The following is a 17051-nucleotide window of genomic DNA, read 5'->3' as shown; positions in this document are numbered from 1 at the left end:
GGGCGGGTCAGGAGAGGTCTGCCACGCCATGTGGTCACCTCCGGGGCAGGCGGGGATCGAACTCATGCGCAAGTGGCTCTTGCTTCTCAGTGCTGTGCTTCAACCCGCTGTGCCATCAGGGAGGGCCCTCACACTAAGAGCTTTTTAAGAAAACAGCTTCAACCACTATCATTGAATTTTTTTTTTTTCCTTTTCGGAGAGTTGCTGGAAACCTCTACCCACATACACTTCAAAGTCTAAAAGTAAATTCAACTTTCTCTATTGTCTCTTTCTGTTAACACAATCACCACCTTGCTGCTCTCTTCTTGCCATTTTTACCTCCTCACTCTTTCCCATTCTAAGTGGGGTGCGACATCCTATAGATTCTACAGATGCCTACTGAGTTCTGTCTCCTTCTTCAGCTCATGTCTGACATTTTGTTCAGAACTGCATCATCTCCTGCCTAAACTATTACAACAGAAATATTTTTTTGATGGATCCCTTTCAACTTTTGCCCCAGCCTTTCCTCTCCCCCCAATTCATATTTCTAAAACACAACTTATGCTCTAAACGTTTCTGAAACTACTCATATCAATCCCAGTCTTTCACGTGACATTGCATGACCAGCTTCCATAATCACCCCAGAGATCTGTGTTCATTCTAAACTGTGTTTCTGTCACTGTGATAGTGCCATGCTTTAGTCCATGAGAAAAATTGACAAGAGAAATTGAGCAGGGATAACTAAATATATTGTTCCTGGTGACTTGTAAAAACAATAAATGTAATTACACTTTAGGTTACCACAATGCTATCTTTATTCCATCTTAAAATAATGCTATTTACCACACTTGGGTACATAGTTTGGTAAATACAGACCATTTCTGGTTTTAGAGGAAACTAATAAGGGCCCCTATTCCATTTGTGATTATTTCATGTAGGTTACAATACAGCAAAAGGGGACTTGGTGAGATCCATCCTTTACCCCCGGCCTCTGAACTTCAAACTCTATAGTGATGCCTTCAAGTTCATAGTGTTCTTGGCCTGCCTTGGAGTCATGGGCTTTTTCTATGCCCTTGGTGTGTACATGTACCATGGAGTAAGTATAAGACTTTTCAATTGCAGTTTTATAAAGGAGCTTATCCTTATCCAGAACGGTTAGAAAAGTTTACTGCTTAGTTCCATCATTTGGTGAATCTCTATACTGTCTAACAGAGCTTTCTTAGAATATGGGTATATTCTATCTTCTGTTTAATTTGAGAGCACTTAAACACTTGTGCTTCTAAAATGCTTAAGGTGTGGCCAGTATAACTGGAAATAAATTTTTATTTTTATTGCATTGTAATTCATCATTCTTATATAAATTGACATAGGTACTCCATGAATTTAAGTTTAAGTAGCCAATGGTCATAAATTGTAAGGTATGGAACAGCTATAAAAGTTGCAAAGTGTGTGGCCCTGTCACTAATTGGATGGGAGTGAGAGGTGACTGCTTGTGAAATGGTAACACCTAAACCCAAGTAGCTTCAGGGAACTCATGTTTCTCAGGACAGAGAAGATGGTGAGAATTTAGTCAATTAGATAGGAGAATAGGAAGGGCATGCTAACTTGAGGGCGCAAAACTCAGTGGAAGAACTGCAAGTTGTTCTTCTGGACCTTAGCAGAAATGGCCAGATTCTGCTGCCTGTCACTGCTCATGGCAATGAGCAGAGACAGGAAGTCGATCTATAAGAAGTGCTTTACTATCCACCAAGAGAGCAGAGAGCATAACACTCTGCAGAAGCTGTTCTCATATCTCCTCTCAGGGTGGCTTTCATATAATGAGTGAAACACAGTTAATCATAAGCAAACAGGCCACCCCAGTCGATGATCCCAGTATTCTTTATGTTCAGCCTGCAGGTCACCTTGACCCTCTTATGTATTGGCCTGCTGATTCTGGTTAATTTTTGGAGGTGTCAGTGTCTGACACTCTTTCAGGCATCACTGGGGCCGGTGCCTCAGTTCAAAGCAAGAGTTTTAGTTTAAAGAAAAACAGATCATTAGTCACAAGTGTGCACCTGCAGCCTGTGCTGCACTACCCCTATGCAGTACCCCTCCCTTCCTCTCTAGCCCCTTAATCAGGACCAGCAGCAATTAGGAAAGAAGCTGGGCCCTTCCTGGTGGTGCAACAGGTTAAAGCACAGCTCTAAGAAGCTAAAGCCACTTCAGCATGAGTTCAATCCCTGCCCTGGAGGTGACCCACATGGCGCGGCAGACCTCTCCTGACGCCGTCCCCTTTGCTCCCCTCAGCAGTGTACTTCATCAATCTGCCTGCTCTTCTCCCCATTCTGTCTCTGGTGAATCCTCTCACCACCCCTGCACCTCTGGCTTGTACTCCAGCTCTGTAGGCATAAATAAATCTTTAAAAAAAAAAAAAAAGTCTAGCAGGTACGATAGATAGATCTGATTGTAGTAAATGTTGAATGGCATGCCTAGAAGTTTAGGCTGTCTACGACTATTATTTTGGAATGAAATTAAATATCTACTTTGACTGCGTTGTGTCCCCACTTTCCTCTTTGGTTTTGGAGTGTCTGTTTTTACTTGGACCTCACTCTTAATAGTTGTAAGGGCTGAAGAGGGAAACGTTGTCCCTAATGACCTGTGAGATCCTTTGTGGTCCTGAAACTGGGGCTGTTGTGAGCCAGGCAGGATCTTTTGGAAGAAATGCTGGCATCTTAACAATGTGGGATTGGAGAAAAAAAGGGAAAACATGTAAATAAGAAGGTCCAAATCCAGTTAGAAACTTAGTGTGGATGGCTTAATTATAATCCCCAAATAGGTGGCATCAGGATATTCTGTGTGGGTATCTTTGGCAGGAGGGGAGAAGGTGGGGCCCGCAGTTACTGGTGAAGAAAGACAGTCACGAGAATTCCTTGGCAATGCACATATTCAAACTTGAGCTCTGAGTAGTCATTTCAATCTGAAATAACTCCCCAGGAGCATTTCTAAGGCTAGCAAAAGCAAAGGAAGCAAGACCATATTGGTTAAAATAGAATGGACTCTGGAAAGAGCCAGGCAGAATGTCCAAGCCAGCTAGATTGGAATTTGAAGCAGTGTGCCAATTTCATCCAGACAGCAGGAGCAGCCAGAATGAAAAGAAGCACACGGCCCTCTGCCATGACTTTGGGGCCCCTGATAGCAGCAGGGAATGAAGGCTTCTTGGCCAGTAAGCAATAGCCAGTGCACACCAAATGAGCCACACTACCAATCTCAGAATTTGCATTCTTGTAAATCAGAATCTGTGGCTCTTGGGCTGCCTCTATCTGCATTGAATTGGGACTAGGGAGGGCTCAGGGTCAAAACCCCTCTGGTTATGGTTAGATGAACTAGGAAATGACAATTTTGTGATAAACTGAGATTAAGCCAAATTTGCATCCAAAACCATCATTACTGAATTTGAATCTGTGTTTGTAGTACTCAAGAGAGGACTTTAAGTCTGACCTTACAGTTAGTTCAATAAACATGTAGGCAGAGTGGTAGAGGATGGACCTATTAATATGCAGAACACATGAAAAATAAAACAACACTGTTCATATTTTGTTCTGGGTCACACATTCTGAGCTTTGTGAATCGCCTGGGACTCTAACTCCTTGGCAAAGGTTTGATAATATGACAAGCCTGGAGGTGGACTGACAAGGGTCCAGAGCCTCAGGCGAAGGAGTATTTAGCTTTGCAAAAGTTATTTAATAATTTAAATATCTCCTTGTCTGTGAAGTGGAGAATGTTATAGTATTTAATCATTAAGGGTATAGTGGGGAGTAACCAAGTAAAGCAGGTAGCCTAAGCCTGTTTTGGGGTCATTGTCCCGTGAGAGCACACCATTTGTGGTTGACTTTGCAGTGGCAAATAATACAGGTGAGGTGGTGGCAGAATCTTGCTCATAGATCATCAGGTCACCATTTATTGCACATGTGCTGAGTCCCTCCTAGGTCAGGAAACGTACTGGATTCTGTGTTGAGAGTTGAAAAATGTGACTGTAAAAATGACATCAAAGATAAATGCACCGCAACTGTGGCTCTCAGGAGTTTGTGGGTAGGGTAAAGGTGGGAGATTTATTGACCAACAGTCAAGCCCTTATGTGAAATGTCACAACTCAAGATGAGTCCCAGTACCCCGTGCATCCATAGAGAGTGTGGAAGTATGACAAGGGGAAGGGATGGGCGCTTTGGATGGAGGGAACGCTAACTAGAGAGAAACAGACCCAGGAAAAGGGAGGGGCTAATATTCTGCAGCAGAAGACAAGTTGTTCATCCTGTGGGTGCGACTAAGGGAATGCTCGGCCCTAGCAAGAGAGTGACACTTGGAATAGTCAGAGTTTCTAGAGCTGGTGATGCAGGAGATGGTGCCAGGGAGGGAGCATCCTGCTCTCTGTGGCTAACTAACCTTGATGTCTTCCCTCCCCAGGTCCCTCCAAAGGACACAGCAACCATGGCCCTGCTCCTCCTCACCGTGACTGTCCCTCCCGTTCTGCCAGCTGCCTTGACCACGGGGATCGTGTATGCGCAAAGGAGGCTGAAGAAAAAGAAAATCTTCTGTATCTCCCCACAGAGAATCAATATGTGTGGGCAGATAAACCTTGTGTGCTTCGACAAAGTATGAGCTGAGCTTTCCAAGTTGGAGGTTACTGACCTCAGGGCACAGCGGAACTGGGAAGGGCTTGGGGAAATGTCTGGTTCAGCAGCCTCATTTTACAGATAAGAACACTGAGGCCTCAGCTGGTCACACAAGTGAGCTGGTGTGAGCTCATCCAGAAGCCCGCTTTGCCATCACATCATGAATTTCCTGCCTGTGGCATTTAATACATTTTTGTGCCTGTGATAGATTTCAAAACAATCTCTTACTGTAATAACTTCTAGTGGACTGGCTTTTTCAGGCAAAAAATTATGAGGGATGTTTCTGTTCCCTGAAGTGCTTTGTCCTATGCTTAAGTGAACATATTTCTTTCCCCTCTTCTGCTTCTTTTTTCTTTCTTAAGATTTATTTATTTACGCATAGAAGAGCTGGGGTGGGGGCTAGAGGTGTGGGGTTGGGAGTGAGGCTAGAGGTGGAGGTTGGTGGTCACAAGACAGAGTGGGGGCCAGAGCAGGCAGACTGACTGAAATACGCTGCTGGGGGTAGCAGGTGAGACAGGAGAGGTGGGTCTGCTGTGCCTTGTGGGTCAGCTGCCTGACCGGGGATCCAACTTGTGCTGCAGTGAATGGTGATTAGCTTTATAGTGCTGAGATTTAACCCCTTATGCCAAAAGGGAGGCCCCATTTTCTGCTTCTCTTAAGGAAATGGAGTGAGTAAATAGTACCTGTGTCTATACATTCTGGCCCCTCTTTTCTGTTATTTTTTTTTTCCTTAAAGATTTATGCATATAGAACTGGGGTTCAGGGGCAGTGAGAGGATTCACCAGAGACAGAGTGGGCAGCAGAACAGGCATATCAAAGAAGTACACTGCTGAGGGGAGCAGTGGGCAGGTCAGAAGAGGTCTGCCGCGCCATGTGGGTCACCTCCGGGGTGGGGATTGAACTCACATTGAAGCTGCTGCAGCCAGCTTGCAGTGCTGAGTCCTAACCCATTGTGCCCTCAGGGAGTGCCTTGGCCCCTCTTTTCTCCTGTGCTCCCCATGTTGTCAGGACTAAAGGAAGATTGTGCCTGTTCAGAGAGCAGGGAAGGTGGCAGAGAGAGGAGTGTGTTTAGATGGGGAGGATTGCTGCTGAGGCTGGGCCCTGAGAGCCTCTCTGTGGTTCTCCGATGGGGGACCTGGAGAGAATTAGCAAGGTCACATGTTGTTGGCATCCTCCCTCAGGAGAGATAGGCCAGCTTAGTCACTCACTGTAGACAGCCTGGTTTGGCCTCAGAGTATCTTTAGGTCGTTTGCCCTTTGTCATGAGGGAAAACAGGAGCCCTTATCATGTTTGAGACCACTGTGTCTCCTTATCATGTTTGAGACCACTGTGTCTCCTTTTTGTGGTGCCTTGTAATTGTTCAGTCAGGGGAGTTGGTGAGAAGGGACTGCAGAGAAGTCAGGATGAGGCAGGAGGCTACCTGGAGAGATCTGAAATGATGACTCCTTGTCCTAGATGGTGAGGGCAAGAAGGGCGAGTGGCACAGCTGGCAGTGGGGTAGCTCTTAGGTTATTTGAGTTCAGTTCTTTTGTTTCCCTTGGCAAAGAAAGCCAGTCGCCACTAGGAACAGGTAGGGTTAAATTAACAATAGCTTCATTCTAGATTTAGGGACAGATAAAAAACTTGGCAGCTTCCTGATAGGGATCCCCATTATTCACCCAGCAGCTTCATGAGCCCCTGGAACATAGGAGGGAAATTGGTTTATTTCTAAAACTAACTTTTCCAGACCCAACTTTCCATATCCAACTTTCTCCTCTCCTTCCTGACCGCTCCTTTGCTAAGCTATTTGGGGGAGTGCTCTTCAGCATATTAACCAGGCTCCATGTGACACTGGGCATGTTACATGCACACAACTCTGATGGGGTATCTGCAAATTGAGAAATCTAATCCTTAATTTGCCACAATGTTTCTCTGTGACTTTTTAAGATAAGAAGACTGAACTAAAATTATCTCTGTTTCTCTCTAGCTTTCATATTATAAAGCTTAACCAGCATGATGTTGGAATAAAACACTCTGCAATTAATTCAACTCCCACCTAGTGTGGGAGACATTCACACTGGGCTTCTGAGTACACATTTGTTCCCATATATATTTCTGATTTGTGTTGGTTTGTTTTAAATTCTCTAAGACTATGTCTCCATTCTATTCTGTTCATTTCAGTCTGGGATAGTATTTATGCTAGAATTTTTTTTTTAATCTTATTACCTTTAGAACCTCAACTGTAATTCAGTTTTCTTTCTATTTATGGTTGCTTTTATTGTATAAGGGTCGTTTTCATGTAGAGAAATAACATGGGCCTATTTCTGTTTTGCTGCGGTATCATCTCTGTTTTCATGTTCAAAATATTGATGTTTAAGATCTAATCATCAGGAAAACATTTCAGTCTGAATTAAGTTGCTAACTCTTTTTGAAATGGAGCAACTCAAAGGGATTTAGCATCTAAATCACAGGTTGGGGCTCTTATAAAATGCAGGAGGGAAATGAAACAGATTTTTGTTCACACAATCATATTAACTATCTTTGAAGGAAGGAATGAAACAAAGATTCCTTAATTCTTTAATCTAGAAGATCAGTATGAGCTTTGTCCTTCTACATGCTTTGCAGAATCCTTTGAACATTTGTAGCCTAGTGGAAATTTCTAGACGGACTGAATTTCTAACCATTGTGCCCTGGAACCTGAAATGTCTCTATTTACTCAGTTGGAGGAATTTTCAGCACGTCACTGTAAAACATTCTGCTAATGTTATGTGTTGCAAATTATAGAAGATATAATTTGTTAGAAAACTAGGAACTTCAGCGTCTTATAAAAAAGATGACCTTATGAAACAAGTGTCTGTTGAAAAGGATATTTCCTGGTGTGTGGCTTGGTCTCTCTTGACAGTGCTGAACAGCTGTAGTCAACTCCTTAGTCTGGCTGGGTGTTAAGCTGAGTAAGGAGCCTTTCCCATAAAGTCCCAGGTCCTGTAATTAATGATCGACTGTGAAGTAATGAGCAAATTAAAAGTGCTGTGATGGTACTCAGTCCCATTTTGCTTTCTCTGTTACATTATCTGACAAATACTCTCCCATAATAAAGCAAATCAAATCTCCCAACCTTTTTCCACTTGATCTAACAATAAAGCCCATTCACGGGCATTAATTAATATTTATTATTAGCACTTCATTACTCTCTGTAGTCCCAAGGCCCTTTATCAACATTTCATTACCAATCTGGACAGTCACCATGTCACCCGTATTTTTAGAAAATTGCTGTGAACCAGATGGCAGACTATGAATTAAATAGTCTTGAAAAGAAAGAAAAAAATTCTGCCAAGCTCGGCTTTAGAGAGACAGCAGGTGCCAACTGAAAAGTCAAACTCAAGCTACTTCTTGTTGAATTTCCAACCACTGAACCTCTCTCTTAACAACTGCGACGACAATAAACAAAGCCAAAACAAACACTTGCACTTTGTTGTCATAATTAATAACTAGAATCATCTAATTACCAACATGGCCCTATGGGAATCCCTTAGCACCTGCTGAAGCTTATCTTCAGGTACACGGCTCTGATTCCCATGTGAAGCTTGTAAACAAAAGACTTGGGACAACCAGGACTTGAATTTCTTAGGTGCTTGTGTTTCTTGTAAATCACCAATGTTTGAAAGCTCTGAAGCTTGTGCTAACCAATTCTAATGTTTTTCAGACTGGTACTTTGACAGAGGATGGCCTGGACCTCTGGGGCACAGTCCCTGCTACTGACAACCGGTAGGCCTCTAAGTAAAGTTGGGATGCGTGATGGTTTGCCCCCCTCTCAAATCCACCCTGCCAGTGTTGAGGGAGGAATGTCGCATCAAATTTGTATATAATGATTGGCTAGGACCAGTTCCCAATTATTCTAACTTGTTAAACTAAATGAGCTCTAAGTTCAGAATAATCAGACAGGGAAAGAAGGCCTTCAAACTCCCTATGAAAAAATGGAATTGAATGATTTGGATGATTATGTTAATGAATAAAACAGAGGCGCAGAGAGTGAAATCAGGGTTGTGCCTAATTAAAAATTGCAAAGACATCCTGGGTGGGTAGTGTGGTGAGGGATCTTGAAAAAAGCACTTCATCTCCTCCCTCTGAAGTTTCGCACTGTGGGGGGATAATGAGGAGCACACGCACTCCATTCACCGAGCAAGTCAGGCTGTAAAAGGGTCACTATTGGGGCACCAGCAACAGAACAGAGACAAAGACATAACAATGATTGCTTGATATAATAAGCCATCCTGATTTTTATAATAACAGTGGGTAAAAGATAGAAATTAATGTTGAGAGCAAGTAAATTTGGAAAAACTACCTGGAGGAGATAGCATTTGAATTAGGTTTTGAGGGGTGTCCGTCTAGAATCTGGACAGATGTGGACCGCAAGCTGATACTAGAGAGGAGCGGAGTCAGTCACTGAGATACTGCCCCAGAACTCAGCTAGAAAGGGGTGCAGTGCCCCACCCCAAGAATGCACCCATGTTCCTACCTCCCTTCCCTGTGGGATTAGGCCTGATTTCTCACTCTGAGTGGCCAGGCCTCTGCTCTGGGTGCCTCGGGTTTGATCCACATGGTGATTGAGGCTTCTCTGGTTGAAGGTGTCATGGAGGGCTCCTCAAAATGGCTCAAGGGCAGCCCTGGAACAGGGTAGCAGCAGGTGGGAAGTGTCACTTTGTAGAAGACATGGGCTGAGTGTTCCTGGACTCAAACCTACTCTGTATGTCCCTGCTCCTGGCTGCCCAGTCTTTTGTCTACCCAGGCAGGCCTCTGTAGGCCAAAACAGTGAAAGGGGGAAAGCTACTGGTAGTTTCCAACCCTCCTCCCCCTCCCTGGAAGTTTTGGGGTGAGTAGAAACAAGTAGATGCAATTACTTCTCCAGCTGGAGGAGAGGGAAGTGAACCCAGCCCATCTATTGTCAAAGAGAAAAAAGGCTTCAGCTACTGGATGTTCAAGCCTGGATTTGCATGGTTGAATAGTGAGAAGTAGTTCAGGGTCCATGCATATTTTGTATTTGAAGGAAAAAGGAATCACTGGACAGCTTTCCTTCTCATCCCTGCAATCTCACTGGTTTAGAGACTTCTTGCTTGGGCTTTCTAGAGTCAGCTCTGCCAACTGTGCAGGTGTCAGTTCTGAGCCTTCACCTCAATACTGCCACCTCATGGACTGACTGCAAAGAACCTGACAAAACCCTTGAGAGGTAGGCCTAGATTGCTGTTATATCCAGCCTTCTGAAATGATGGTCTTGCTTGGCCAGTGGTAAATTTGTTGTCAAGGAAGGTCACATCCAGCTCAAAGGTGGGTCTTATAAAGAGCAATCTGCAGGCAGAATATTCTGGTTAGAAATTGAGGAAACCAAGTAAACAAAGACTGAAGGGCTGGGAAATTCTTGTGCAAATTTGAAATTACAAGATATTTATCTTGATTCTGGAAAAACTGCATAAAGTACATTAGTAGGATGGGTGCAAAATCTGTAAGGTAATAGAGAACTGTAGTAGACAAGGCTTGAACAGCAGGCTTAGCGATCTGGTCTTTAATTTAGATGGCATGGGAGCTATTGAAGGTTTTGGGCATAGGAGTTAGGTGTGCTTGAAAGTTTGAGTGTGCAAAAGGATTTTGCGGGACCTTTAATGAATTATCTTTTCTACCAGTTTCCAGAACGTCCACAGCTTCGCCTCAGGCAAGGCTTTGCCCTGGGGCCCACTGTGTGCAGCCATGGCCAGCTGCCACTCTCTGATTCTCCTGGATGGGACCATCCAGGGCGATCCACTGGATGTCAAGATGTTTGAAGGTACTGCCTGGGTAAGGTGACACTTTCTTGCCTCAAAGACATGAAGGAAAAATTGAAGAAATCATTATTGGGAGTATTCAAGTTTTTCCAACCTTGGCTGAAAGCCAAATAATATTTATCATAGTAGCATGAATGAAAGTCTGATGCTACCTAAGTTTCCCAACCTCTGTTCCAAAAATTTCTGTGACTGGGGGCAACTTGACATAGGGTTTCATGATCAAATAAACTTCATTGAATAAACAGCAACTGCTGTTTCAATACAGTTAAATGAACTTTTTGACTGTAAGATTTCTTTAATATGCTGTGAAACAATGTGACTATTCAAAAGGGACTGTGATAGGTAGCACTTACCAAGTCTGTTTGATCACAAAAACTTTCTTAGCAGGCCAGAACATGGTGCAAATATTCTCCAAAAATTCCTCTGTGAAATAGGAGTCTGAAGCAATACCACCCAATACAGTAGCCACTAGCCACATGTGACAAGTGAGCAGACAAAATTTAAATTAAAAAATTTTAAATGTGATTTAATTTAAACTTAAATGGCCACAAGTAGTTGGCAGCTACTGTACTGGACAGCATACTTAGAACACCCAAACTGTCAGACTTGGTCCAACTGATGAAATTTTCTGAGTGTGTGTGAATTGCAGTCAAAGAGGAGGAACCCCCCTGACAGCTGTCATGATGTGGTGGTGGGGAGACCCCTCCACTCCAGTCTAGCTCTGTCACTCTAGTCCAAAACTAAGATTTAGAGTCTGTCCCTCCCCCGATAGTAGTGTCTCTCTTACAGAGCTGTGGTGACCACTGCGACCATAAGTTTATGGTTGTGGGCCTGGTAGTGGTCCAGGAAATAGAAGTTATTCATTCATTAAATAATGAATTCTAGTCTTCCATTCTCCAAAAAAGTTGTGAAGCTACTTACTATGATATATAAAGCACAAAACAGCACGTTAGCATGTTTTTAAAGAAGTGGACATAGATGATTGCAGGAACACAAAGTGTACTACATTCAGGGGCTAATTTGAAGATGTCTAGTAGAAAAATTATAGCTTTCTAGAAGTCAAAGTAATAGAGGAGGGAAAAATGGTAAACATGGACATTTCTGACAACAGTAAGCTAAAATTAGGCATTGGCTGTAGAGAGATTTTTGACACCAGGAAAAACAAAACTCACTTTCCTGGATTGTGATGCAAAGGTATCCATGTGATTATTAAGAGTGATGGTCTTATTCGCATCACTGGACTTGACACAGGATGAATTGCACAGGGTCATTGTTACTATTTGGGACTTTGATCCTCTTCCCATCATAGGAAGTTTGCTCTGTCTGTGCAGATGACATACAATTTGGGGCCTTGTTTGGTAACTTATGTTTTTAGTTTTGGCTCTATAGAATGGTCTTTAAAGAAAAGTTGTATCCGCTCTAAACAAAACATACATGCAAGATTACTCCCTGAGCTTGAAGCTAGATGAAGAGCATTCTCTAGTTAAAAGTGCTTTAGGTTGTTAGGAACCTTCACTAAATGTAAGAGGGAGAGCAAATGATGTTATAGACTGAGAATTTTAGCACTAGAAGAGATGTCAGAATATTTTTCAGGAAAACTGATGCTGAAGAAATCAGGAGAGGTCCCCAAGATTAAATAAGACAGATCAGAGGCCAAATATTATCTCCTATTTTCTGACCTCTACTGTAAATGCCTATACTATATATATTTATTGTATGTTTTAGTTGGTTTCTCATATGGCATAACATACATCACTATAGAGATACAAACCATTTTCATATGTGCCTTCTAATTTGTTAATGGCTGATGGCTAACTTGCTAACTCTCTAGTTTACAAGCTGGTAGCATCAATGAAGGGAATGAAATAGCCCCATTTTTATCTCAAGACCCAACCCCAACCCCAACTCACCTGAGAGCTCATATGCTCAATGCTGTTGCTGTTGTTTTATTTCTTAAAGATTTATTTATTTATGCATACAGAACAGGGGTGTAGGCCAGAGGTGCAGGGACAGTGAGAAGATTCACCAGAGACAGAGTGGGGAGCAGAACAGGCAGATTGACACAGTACACCGTTGAGGGAACAGCAGGAAGGTCAGGAGACCCAGCCATGTGGGTCACCTCCCTGGCCAGGGATTGAACTCATGCTGAAGAGTCTGTGGCTAGCTTCTTAGTGCTGCTCTTTAACCTGTTGGACCACCAGGGAGAGCCCCTCAAACATTTTCTGATTACTAAGTACCATTTGGGAAGAGACATTGGTCTGTAGATAATCCTTCTTGCACCAATTATTACTTAAAATGTAGTCACAAGATTTTTGACCTTTTGACATTCTATTATAAGGTTCATAATACAAATCAACACCAGAGAAATTTGACAATGATGATATTAAGATAATTGCTTAGATGAGTACTTATGTGAAAAGGGCTTTGAAAAGATCACAGTGCAATGCAACGTGGAAGTTTTCTTATTATTTTTCTCTAAGGGATCTTAGGAATGTTTTTATTTTAAAACAGGTAATGGAAGATTTCAATACAGACTACTGTACCTTTGGAATGTCACAGTCACACATAATAATAAAACCAGGACCAAGTGCCAGCCCGGTAAGACTTGCTTCTTAAAATCTTCCCACTTTCTCCTTTAAATTGATGAACGCTCCCTGACTTTCATATACTTTTACAGTTCTATGATTTGACCTTATCCTAAAGTGTCCACAGTAAGTTTCTTCATTGCTTCATTCTTGAGTTTACCCATTTCTTTTTTTCAGCCAACACTCACTGGGTACCTAGGTAGGCAGAACCTTGAGTGAGGGGATAAGAGATGAAGAGATTGCAAAACTCGACAAATGGAGCTTTGTGTCAGAAGATACATGGGGAGGCAGAAAAATCAATGTAGGTGCAAATAAGTGCAATACCATGTTGCTAAGAGCCATGATAAAGGCTGAAGAAAGAGCTGCAAGTGTCCAGAATGGGACTGATTGTTGCTACTGGGAAGAAGAAGGACCACAGATGAGGTAGCCTGGAAGATTAGGATTTCTCCAGGCAGTGAAGGGAAGGCTGACCAGGCAACTTGAAGGAATCACCTTAGAGGCAGTCAGGGTGTTGTGACGGATACGCCACTTCACGATGGCCTTGGACTCACAGAGTAAACCAAGCATCTGCTGAATTTCACTTCAAAGCTTCTGAAGCTCCCTGTCCTTGGTGCCCTGGCAGAGCCCCGTGGAAGCCATCGGCATCTTGCGTCAGTTTCCCTTTTCCTCAAGTCTGCAGAGGATGTCTGTGGTGGCTCAGCTGGCGGGGGATGAGCACCTCCACGTCTATATGAAGGGTGCGCCAGAGATGTTGGTCAGGTTCTGCAGATCCGAAACAGGTACTCTTGGTACTTTACTCTCCAGATGTAACATATGTATACTATTTTAAAAACTGAATAGATAAAGCAAGTGAAACTAAATCAGTGAATGTGGAGGTGGGGGAGATCATGAATGTTTTCTCAGTGGTTAGGGTGGGTCCGGAAGATGTTGATTAGGCAGAGGTGATAACTTCAAAGCAGAGCAACGGAAATAAGTATCTAGTTATGGGCCAGACAAAAAGATCAGCCATGATGCAATGTCAGGGATTTGATGTGAAGGGAGCATCAGGAACCAGAAGAGGAAGCTACATGGAAGTCAGAACCAGGGAGGGAGAATTGGAGCATTCCAAAGAGACCAAAAAGATAGGTCTGGACTCATTTTGCAGACAGGTTCTTTATCACCTCTAGGGGACGGGCACATTTGTGGGGTTTTGAACAGACTGATGGAAGGGGAATTTACAAAAGATAAATATTCCAGAAAAGAAGTGATTAGAGTAGATTAGAGAAAAGAAGAGGCAGTAACTGATCATTTCCACAGCGATTTCATCTTTCTGGGCCAGATTTTGAGCTGATTTGTATTGTTTCTTACTCTTATAAACATATGTATTCTCTAAGCAACAGTCCAGATTTATAAGAATACTGTTGCATTCAAATGAGTTCATTTGGATAAAATTGAACTTTTTCTCCTGATTTTCATTTGTATTCTCCTTACGATTGCTGATAGCCATCAATTTGTGCACAGAATTCTAGATTTGGCAAACTATTGCTTTAACTTCTCTTTTGACTTAGAATCTTCTTTTTAACTTTAGAAATGCTCCCTTTTATCTAACTTTGATCATTTTCATACCTCCTATTAACTCTGTCATTCACAGATGGAAGGCCTATATTTCCTGTTGCTTTTTTCAAATACAAGTATCTTATTTCAAATTCTAACTGGTAACTATTGTCCTGCTCTGTCAGTTAGGGTTTCAGGCTGTCACGTGCTGCCTCCTCCTTTTTCTCCTTTCGGTAGCTCTTCCAATTCTTGGTGCTTCAATCTCTGGCCTTTGACAGGTGCTAATATCTTCTTAAATGATCTTCTCTCCTCCCCCACCACCCGGTAATGCCCCACATATAAAAAATAGAGAGCTAATAGAAAACTAGAACTTCCTTTGCAATTAGACTCCCACTACCAGATCATTTTAAATTACAGAAGGTCTGAAATGAATGGGGACATAGAGATCCTCATCCCCCTCATTTTGTGCAATAGAGAAAGTTATTGTGCCCAGGGTCAAAGAGCTTATTGTCAGTAGAGGGGAAACCAGAACTCAGAATTATGCATGAGTCATACTATACTTCCTATTATATCAACTTTCTTTACATATTCTTATAGGCATACTCTAAATCACGAAGATTATGTAAATATTTAGATATTAATCATGATTACCATGTCAAAATATACATATCTGGAACTGTATCATCTATGATCTAAAACAGGTTGGCAAGCCTTTCTGTGAAGCTATAGATTGTAAATATTTTGGGTTTTGATGGCCTCACGGTATCTCTCTCAGCAGCTCAACCCTGCTAGCCTGAAAGCAGTCATGGATCGACAAACAAATGGACATGGTTGTGTTTCAAGAAAACTTTATTTAGAATAACTGGTAATGGACTAGATTTAGCCAGTAGTTTACTATTGCAACCCAGAGGGTTATTTGTTTTCCTCATTTCATCTAGATAGACATAGTCCTGAGTTCTGTCATTCCTGAATCCAGCCAGTGAATTTGACAGCCAGTTCATGAACAATGTATCTTTAACATTATTTTCCTGTCAGAGTAATAAGAACACATTGAAGAACTTGTTTGTGGCCTTTATTTGAAGCTGTTATTTCACCATTAAAGCATTTTGTGGAATGACAATTTAAACAAGGTACAATGACCATGTCCCAGTCTTCCTTAGGAGTTAGGTGACCTTCATTGTGACCTATGTTGACCTATGTTTCTCTCCTGGAAGTGCCCAAGAATTTCTCACAGGAACTGAGGAATTACACATTACAAGGTTTCCGTGTCATTTCCCTTGCCCATAAAACCTTGAAGATGGAGAAACTTTCAGAAGTGGCAAGTCTGGCCAGGTAAGAAACTCAGAAATTAGCAGCAGGCCAGGCTCCGTGTGCATGACTTGAATGATCCTATTGATGGACAGGACAGCTTATGGCTGGGAAAGCTCTGGAAGATGGAGAATCCATCTCATCCAGTTCCTGATTCTGATATGGACAACTCTCAGCCAGGCTGGGGAGAACTTGTTCAGGTCAGAGTGCTGTTCGGTGGCAGAACAAATATGACAATTGAGATCTGACTCTTGCGAACTGCAAAACCCCAGGAGACAGCTCTGTCCTCTATTTCTTCATCCCACCAAAAATAACCTACTCTCCTTCAACCGCAGAACATTATGTGGCTAACTGTCAAGGGGGTCCCACATATAAAGGAATTATGAGCAGCAGACAGCTGGTATTTCAATGACTTCCAGAGTGTTTTAGACGTGACTGCTTTCAGTGCTCAATAGAACACTTCCTTCAAGTGGAGAGGTAGTGAGTGCAAAATGAGTTACAAATGTGAAATAAAAGTCAGTATCCTTAATTAACTTGAGGGGATGAGTCATCCTAATTAGAGGATAATCTGTAGATTATTCTTTCTTTCAGTGTTTCTCAATTCTTAAAGGATGCTTTTAAATTGCCTATCACAAAGGAGTAGAGAAATAGTGTGGAAAATTTAGTAACAAACAATCTGTTTTTTACTTATCTTTGATTTTGTGTTGCTAATAGAGAGATACTTAGCCTCCCTGGGTATGATGTAGATATCCTTCATTCAACATTACTATTTTACAATCCAAGTCCATCTGCTCCAATAATCAGTAGCCACTGCCCCTTGCTTAAACTATATCCATTTCCCCATCTACTAAATGTAGGATTGGATAATTCTAAGGAGTTTTTCAGTTATGAGATTTTAATCTTCTAAATAGAATCACAAAACTCATTTTGAATCCATGAATGGCATGCTCAGATTTAACATTCAAGGTTTTAGTTGCTCCTGAGCAGATATAAAGCCCCATGAAAGATGAGATTTTATAATTTTTTTTAAAAGACAGTTTTAGTAACCAAAGTTAAGATCATGTGTGAAGAAAAGACATATATAGTTTGATATGGTGTGTAGTCACACCCAGTTGCACATACAAATATGGTTGTGATTTTCTCATTTAAAAGCCATGAGTGAGAAAGACTTATTACAAATACAACAAAATAACATAGTGAGTTTA

General features: G+C 42.0%; 1 protein-coding gene across 1 annotated transcript in view; it reads left to right on the top strand.

Moving 5' to 3' along the window:
- Window positions 1-17051, top strand: part of ATP13A5 (ATPase type 13A5) — a 93357-nt gene that overhangs the window by 43225 nt on the left and 33081 nt on the right. Inside the window, exons 12-18 of the mRNA XM_004675412.2 lie at window positions 918-1075; window positions 4420-4608; window positions 8311-8372; window positions 10283-10433; window positions 12932-13018; window positions 13628-13784; window positions 15753-15870. Of these exons, the coding sequence (XP_004675469.1) occupies window positions 918-1075; window positions 4420-4608; window positions 8311-8372; window positions 10283-10433; window positions 12932-13018; window positions 13628-13784; window positions 15753-15870 (922 nt within the window). The remainder of the gene's footprint in view (window positions 1-917; window positions 1076-4419; window positions 4609-8310; window positions 8373-10282; window positions 10434-12931; window positions 13019-13627; window positions 13785-15752; window positions 15871-17051) is intronic.

Source organism: Condylura cristata, unplaced genomic scaffold (genome assembly GCF_000260355.1).
Source record: "Condylura cristata isolate star-nosed mole 26May11 unplaced genomic scaffold, ConCri1.0 scaffold00003, whole genome shotgun sequence".
NCBI lineage: Eukaryota > Metazoa > Chordata > Mammalia > Eulipotyphla > Talpidae > Condylura > Condylura cristata.
This window is presented reverse-complemented; position numbering and strand designations above follow the sequence as displayed.